The 7,602-nt window shown below is 53.0% G+C and overlaps 1 protein-coding gene across 1 annotated transcript; it reads left to right on the plus strand.

The window, feature by feature from the left end:
- Positions 1-294: 294 nt before the first annotated feature.
- CDK9 (cyclin dependent kinase 9) lies at positions 295-7,186 on the plus strand. The gene is made up of 6 exons (XM_035889947.1): positions 295-519; positions 1,381-1,471; positions 3,399-3,565; positions 3,760-3,931; positions 4,008-4,156; positions 5,381-7,186. Exons 1-6 carry the CDS (start codon positions 295-297, stop codon positions 5,744-5,746), a joined length of 1,170 nt encoding a protein of 389 aa, XP_035745840.1. The 3' UTR covers positions 5,747-7,186.
- Positions 7,187-7,602: the final 416 nt, after the last annotated feature.

The raw sequence follows: 7,602 nt of genomic DNA on the forward strand, positions 1-7,602 counted from the left end.
CCCTCGGGCCTGCTGCCCGGGCCCGGCTCCCTCGGCCCGCCCGCTCCAGGCCTGAGTGCCCCTTGCTTGGGTGTCCTTTCCCCAGTCACCCCTCTGGCCCCCGGGAAGCAGCCTGGTCCCTGAGACCTCTCTTTTTCCACCTCGAGGTCCCGCTTTGTTCCAGGCTCTGGCCGAGGAGAGTTACCCTGGAGACAATCAGGGCAGGGACATGAAGCTTTGCCCAAAGCCCTCATGGGGCTGGGGGGGCTCTGGGTTGGCTCAGCCACTCCTGAGGAGCTTTGGTCCAAACGGGACATGGTTGGGCCGGTTAGTGGCTCAGCACAGAGCTGTGTGCATGGTGCTCCAGTGTTTCTTGCTTGGTCTTGCCCCTGGTCAGGAGCATCTGTCTCCTTCCCTGCTTCCTTGTGCTGCTCACGGATTTCTTTCTGTTTTTATAGGGAAGTTTTCAAAGCCAAACATCGTCAGACAGGCAAGAAAGTAGCACTGAAGAAAGTGTTGATGGAAAATGAGAAGGAGGGGGTAAGTGTGGGAGTGTGGCTGGACTGTGTTTGGGAAGGCCTGGACCGGGGGAGTTCATAGATGAAAACTAATTTTTGGGATGGCAGAGATGTGTTTTTACCCTGTTTTAACAATATTTACTGCTATAATGTGCCAGACCTTGAACCTATAAGGGTGTGCACAGGATCCCACCCCTGCAGCCTTTTTCTCTCCTACTGATGAAGTGATAATATTGGGTCTTGTGGTTGCCCTGCAAAGCCTATGGCCTGTTATCACCTTCTCAGCTGCAAAGGCACATGGCAGCAGTGTGGTGCAGTAGCTGTGTGGTGATTGGGCTGTGCAGGACAGCTGGTGGGAGGTGATGCTGCACTTGAGTTCCTCCTGTGCAAAACCCCACCACCCCTGGCACAGGGCTCCACACTGGCTGTTGTTCATGGAGGAACTGGGTAATGTGTGAAAGGCAGATGCTCGGGGGTGTGCAGAGATGGGACAAACTGAGGAGAGAGTAACAGCGTAAACAGTGCAGGCAGCAGCTGTGGAGGCTGCTCTGTAGCTCGAGCTGGGCTGTGCCATGTCCCATTACAACCATGGAAGGTGAGGAGAGGAGGGAGGGGTGTCTGCATGCCAGGCTCAGCACCACCCAAACACCTCTATCTCGTGGCAGAATCTCTCTCACCAGTGGTGGCCTGGTGGTGATTACATTTCGGCAATCCTGGTATTGGTGTTCTGTTTTAAAGCTCTGATTGCTCTTCAGCGACTTGTCACAGTGCTGCTCGAGCAGGTCCCCTGCCAAGCTGCTGCGGTCACATCTCTCCTGTTCTCTAGGCAGAGGTGGCCTGGTGTCCTGCACCCCTAATCCCTCTCCTCTCTCCTCCTTTCCAGTTCCCCATCACAGCCTTACGAGAGATTAAAATCCTCCAGCTGCTCAAACATGAGAACGTGGTGAACCTCATTGAAATCTGCAGGACCAAAGGTAGCTTGCGGGGGTCTCTCTCATGCTGGCTGTCGGTTTTCTTTCTGCCCTCCTTTGTCCCTGAGCAGGCTGGTGTTTTGTGCTGGGAGTGGGGTCCTCTAGCAGAGCAAGGGCCTCTCTTCCTGTCTGTGATGTGGGGTGATGGTACGCTCATCTTGCAAAACAGTTTCTAAATTAGTTCTGATGTTGCTGCAGCCTGGCTGGAAAAAGCTGTCAGTCCTGCTAGGATATGCCTGTGCTGTGGTGGTGAATCCTGCCCATGTTGGCAAACTCCAGTCTGAGAGGCTTTAAATAAACCAGTGCTGGAGAGATTTGGAAGCAGAGGGTTTTCAGCCTGGAGCTGATCTTGTGGCTGTGCACAGCCTCTCAGGAGCTGGGGCCCCCCCTCTCAGTTGCTTATGATAGTTCATGGCAGCTCCGAGCTGGTGACATGGCTCCAGCTGGAGACTCGCTCAGCGTTGCTTTCTGTGGGTGATGGTAACTGCTCATGCTGTGAGGGCTGGGACTCCACACGGGACGGTTCTGAGCTGCACTTCCACCTCACGCAGCATGCCTCTGCTGCATGACTGGCATGCTCAGTGCACTTGGCCTGGCTCCTGTTTCCAGTGGAATTGCTTTAAAACATTTTTATGTATCATTCTCTTATATGGATTTGTACTGGAAAAACAGTTATGAAAATGACAGCTGATGTTAAAGCTTGCCATTCTCTAGGCAGTCATTTCAGTTAAATAAAAACAAAAGTGGCATGTATCTGGTGATGTTGTTTTTAAAAAAGTCCAGTCACTGAACTGGTGGAAATCCCTGGCCTAGGATGAGGAACCTGAAGTTACTCTACTCTGCTGTGTGTAGACTACTGTCCGAACGGGTACGAGTAGAAACATGGACAACAAGTTAATTTTTAATTCATTGTGTGATTAAATGAGTTGTGATGATTGTGTGTCTGGCATACCCAAGGTAAATATTTTTGTAGACATGTCAGTTGTTTGGGTTTTGTTTGAATTCCAGTTTTCATCTGAATCCGCCTTGACCTCAGTTGCCAGTAAAGTAGAAACGTTGCATTTACTGTTCTCAGACTTGAAACTTTTCTCTTTTTACGTTGAAATGGTGCGATAAGGGCCATATCTGTGTAAGGAACTGCAAATGTAGTCTAGCAAGCACCTTCCTGGCTGGCAGAGGAGAGTGGTGTGTTTCCGTGGGGGCTGAGCTTAGTCGTCATTTTCCAATTGGAGTTGCTGATCAGCAGGTTTTGCTGATTACAGCTGATGAAAATCAGCCTTTTCTTTTTAATAATGTTTTGCATGTGTGCTCTAGGAACAAGATTGAAATCAATTGCTTCATTTGAGGTTTTCTGTTGTTGACTTGAAATTGCAACTGGAGTTGCAGTTTTCAATCACATTGATGCAGATCAGTCTGTTTTTGTAGATGCTGTTTGAGGTTGTAGAAAACCTCGCTTTCTAATGTTATATTAGACAGATTTTCTCTGTTTCTGCATTTTTCCTGGGGTTGTCTTTGCGGGTGCCTCTTCTATCGCTGATGCAGTTGGTGATTATGCTTGGCTGGCAGCTAGCAGTATATGTGCACCTACTGGCCACAGCTTGCAGGGAGGAAACCCCACAGCTGGTACATGCGTGGAACAGCACAAAATGGAGCTTTCGAAGGCAAGGAAAGGGCATGAAAGTCTCTCTGATGACATTCACTACTCCGATCCTCATCCCCTGTTCTTCTGTTGCTAGTTGTGCTGTCTTATTGCCTCTTTACAAAGGATCTTGAGGCCTGCAGGCTTTCTCTGGTTCTCTGTGTTCCCATGCCCTGAGGACTTGTCTAGTGGTGAGCGTTGTATGAGCAGCAGGGTGGCTGGAGGTCAGGAGGAGCTGTGGCGGGGCGAGTGATCCCTTGCTGACACAGTCCCCCCTTGCCTCTCCCATAGCCTCTCCATACAACCGCTGCAAGGGCAGTATCTACCTGGTGTTTGACTTCTGCGAGCACGACCTGGCTGGCCTTCTCAGCAATGCCCACGTCAAGTTCACGCTCTCAGAAATCAAGAAAGTTATGCAGATGCTATTGAATGGACTTTACTACATCCACAGGAACAAGGTAATGGGCCAGATCTGTGCAGTGCTCTGAGGTCACCCTGTGCTTTGTGGCTTTCCAAGGAGTGGGTGGTTAGCGCAGGCTGGAGAGAAGTCCATCCTTGTCCTCCACCTCTGGAGTCTGAGTGACCTGCTGGCACCAGGTGCCCAAAGAGGGTACCTTAATGGCTTAACCTTTCGATGTCTGTCCTTGTACAGATCTTGCATCGAGACATGAAAGCTGCGAATGTCCTGATCACACGGGATGGAGTCCTGAAGCTTGCGGACTTTGGGCTGGCTCGAGCTTTCAGCCTGGCTAAGAACAGCCAGCCAAACCGCTACACCAACCGGGTGGTGACTCTGTGGTATCGGCCACCAGAGCTGCTCCTAGGTAGGAAGTGATGGGTTCTGCTGGTTTCTCTGCCCTTCTTGTGCCCCTGGGTGACTAACACGGCATCTCCGTTTAGGGGAGCGGGACTATGGTCCCCCCATTGACCTCTGGGGTGGAGGCTGCATCATGGCAGAGATGTGGACCCGCAGCCCCATCATGCAGGGGAACACAGAGCAGCACCAGCTCACCCTCATCAGCCAGCTCTGCGGATCCATCACGCCGGAGGTGAGGGCAAGAGCACAGGCAGGCTGTGGAGGGTGGGAGGAGAGAGGCATGAAGCGGTGGTGTGGGCAGGGACCAGGACTGGCTACTCCTGGAGCTGGCTGCTTTACATTCCTGGCACCAGAGTGTGACTGCTACTGGCACAGAAGCTGGGGAAGCTCCTGCAAATGCTATTGGCCTCCTGGGAGCCAAGTGCACAGTGGGATGCTGTGCTTTCCTTGCTGCTCTCTGTAAACTACAGCTGTCATGTTACTTGTGCTCAAGCTCCTAAGGGAGAAGAGGGTGAACTTGGCCTCCCAGACCTCTTTCAGGAGGGGTGAGTTGTGTCCTTGTTTTTGAGCCCAGGGAGGATGCTGGCTGCTCCAAGTGTAAAAGAACAGAATGTTACGTGTAGGAATCTGTTGTAGTCCTGTGTTTGGGGGTTGCCTCTCAGATAAACACCCTCTGAATTTCTGCTTAAAGAAGAGGTTTTTGGTTTGTGTTGAGGGGTTTGTCTTGGGTGCTTTGCAGGGGTCACCTTGAAGAGCATCTTGAATTCTGGCTTGTGATTTGTGGTGCTAGCTGGGCCCTGACGTGAGCGCTCAGCCCTTTCATAGCTCCTTATTTAGTGGCAGCTTGTCCTGCCCTCTTGCGGGGGATTGAGCTGAGGGACCTCTTGGCCGGGGCTGTAATCTGTGGGGTGCGATAGGCAGGCAGTTGTGCAGGCCGCTGCAGAGGCCTGACGCCTCTGTTACATTATGCACATACAGTGAAGGTGCTTTCTTTTGTATATAAATACCTGCTGTGGTTTCCCCCAGATGAGGGTTGAGGTAAGTGCTGGTGATTGCAGCAGGCTTTGCTTTCTAAGGATAAAAGGTACCACATACATCCAGGTTGTTATTGAGCAGTAAGTTTTGTCATTTTACCCTTCTGGATGTTGCAGCTGGCCTGAGCCGTGTTCTTTAGTAGCCCTTTTGTGGGAGAACCAGGAATCCTGGAGCATCCTATGTGCTGTTCCCACACTAGGAGGACTCTGTCCTGACTTGTCCATGTGTCTCCAGGCTTTAGTGCACTCCTTAGTGCCTCCTTCATGCTGTGGGAACAAGGTCTGCCAGCTTTGGGGGTTATAAAATAGTATTGTTCTCTCAGCAGACCTCGCCCCGGTTTGCCTGAGGGTGTTAGCATCAAAAATGGCTTGTCCTCACTGTAACTATTTCTTCCCAACCCCCCCTTCCTGCCCCTTCCCAGGTTTGGCCGAATGTGGATAAATACGAGCTGTACCAGAAGCTGGATCTCCCCAAGGGCCAGAAGCGCAAAGTGAAGGATCGCCTGAAAGCCTACGTTAAAGACCCCTATGCACTCGACCTCATTGACAAGCTGCTGGTGCTGGATCCTGCCCAGCGGATCGACAGCGATGATGCGCTGAACCATGACTTCTTCTGGTCCGATCCCATGCCCTCGGACCTCAAAAACATGCTGTCCACCCACAACCAGTCCATGTTCGAGTACCTGGCTCCACCGCGCAGGAGGGGTGGGCACATGCCCCAGCAGCCGGCTAACCAGGGCAGGAACCCGGCTGCCACCAACCAGACTGAATTTGACAGGGTATTTTGAGCAGGGGCTTCCCCAGTGGGGTCCTGGCTGGGCTACTCCGCAGGTTGCATTGAGCGGGGATGTCCCGGTGAGGTCTTTCCATCTGGGAAAGGACTTTCTTCAAGGCAAAGTGCCTGCTGGCTTTAACTGAGCTCTGCTGTCTCCTCTCCTTGTGCAGCAGCTCAGCCACCGTGGAGCTACATGACTGGGGAGGTGACACCTGCAAGTCTGGGGTTGTTTCCCTGCGGCTTTGGCACAGAGCCTGCGTCCCCCCTGCAACAGTCTGTATTGGTTACATTAATCTTGCGGATCAATTGTTATGGACCTGGTCATGGAAAAAGTGGCTCTGTCAGTGCTGGGGCTCCTGGCAAATGGTGCTGTGACCGGCAGGACTGGGAGTAGCTGCCCTGGGCCAAACTGGGCCCTGCTGGGAGATGTCTTGGCTCTCTCGGTTGGTCGTAGCTCCTGCACGGCGTATCCTTTGAACACTGAAGCATTGATGTAGGACGAGGCAGGTGCTTCTGAGTAATGCAGAGGTGTCCTGAGGAAGGCAGAGTCACTCTAGACAGCGTGACTAACCCTTGATGGAGTTTAGGCTCTAGCCTGTAAAGGAGCCTGCTTGCAGAGCTGGTTACTCCATACAGCCAGGATTTACAGTGGGAATCATTGGTCTTTGTAACAGCACGCAGCGTCCGTGCTTTCTTCATTGCAAACTGCAATTAGGAGTCTTGTTGGACACACCCAGCCTGCTGGGTGCTTTCCCCACAGCACTGGCTGTGGCAGGAGTTTGGATAGGGAAGGGAGTTGCGAGTGCTGGCCTCAGCCCCGGGCGAGACCTGCCGTCCTGCTGTCTGCAGGGATTTCAACGATGGCATGGCAGTGCTGGGAACACTGTGACTCTTTAAATGCTCGCGTGTCCACTCCTCTGTCCTGGAGCAGTCTAGAACAAGACCGCTGCTTTCCCCGGATGCAGCAACCAGCCTGATGTGCTGTGACACTGTGCGCATGCCTTCTGCCAGAGCTTGTTGGGACTGACTGGTACAGAGCAAGTGCTCCTTCACAGCCCACTGCACCGGAGCTGCTCCCTGAACACTTTGTCTTCCATGGCTGTCAGCTGCAGCTGCCTGTCTTCTCGGTGAACCTTGGATCCCAAGACTTTCAAACAAATAATGTGTACGACATGCAGCGGGTGATAACCTTTGCCATTTGATAGGTTGTCCGTTAACTAGACTAATGGCAAAAGCCACGTTGGTAGCATAAGGTCTCAGGGGAGGAAGCGGTGGTGAGCAGGGCCCTTCTCAGGACAAAAAGTAAGGATGATAAAGGACGTGTACAAGGTAAATCTTTTCTGGTGCAGGGCTCAGAGACAGCGCCTGGGTGGGGGGGGACTTGGTTTTCTTTGGAAAAAATGAAGTTGGCTGCAAGCAATAAGCCAGTTGATTTGTGCCGGTTGTGAATAAACACGATCCTGTCCTAAACGGCTGGTTTTAACCTTGCGTCACTCTTTTTCCTAAATGGAGAAAGCAGCCAGGGTGCTGTAAAACAGCACCACGGTGATGAGTGAGGGCAGGCGCCCTGGGGGGGCTCAGACAGCCCAAGTCCCCTCGCTGCTGCTCCTCTCCCGGGGGTCCCCAGCCCTTGGTGCCCGGTGCTGTTAGCGGGAGGGAGGCTCAGCACGATTGGCGCTGCAGCGGATTAACGCAGCAGCACGGGTAGCGTGAGCGGAGGAGGCTGTCGGGGGCACCGGGAAAGGGCGATTCTGCGGTGCCTGCCTGGCACGGGGGGCCCCAGGGCCGCCCCTTCTGCCCGGGTGTTGGGCTGCGTGAGGCCGGGGTGGAGGCGAGCGGGGGCCGGGGCTGCAAAGCCGAGACGCCTCA

This window comes from Egretta garzetta, unplaced genomic scaffold, assembly GCF_000687185.1.
Source record: "Egretta garzetta isolate BGI_Z169 unplaced genomic scaffold, ASM68718v1 scaffold190, whole genome shotgun sequence".
NCBI lineage: Eukaryota > Metazoa > Chordata > Aves > Pelecaniformes > Ardeidae > Egretta > Egretta garzetta.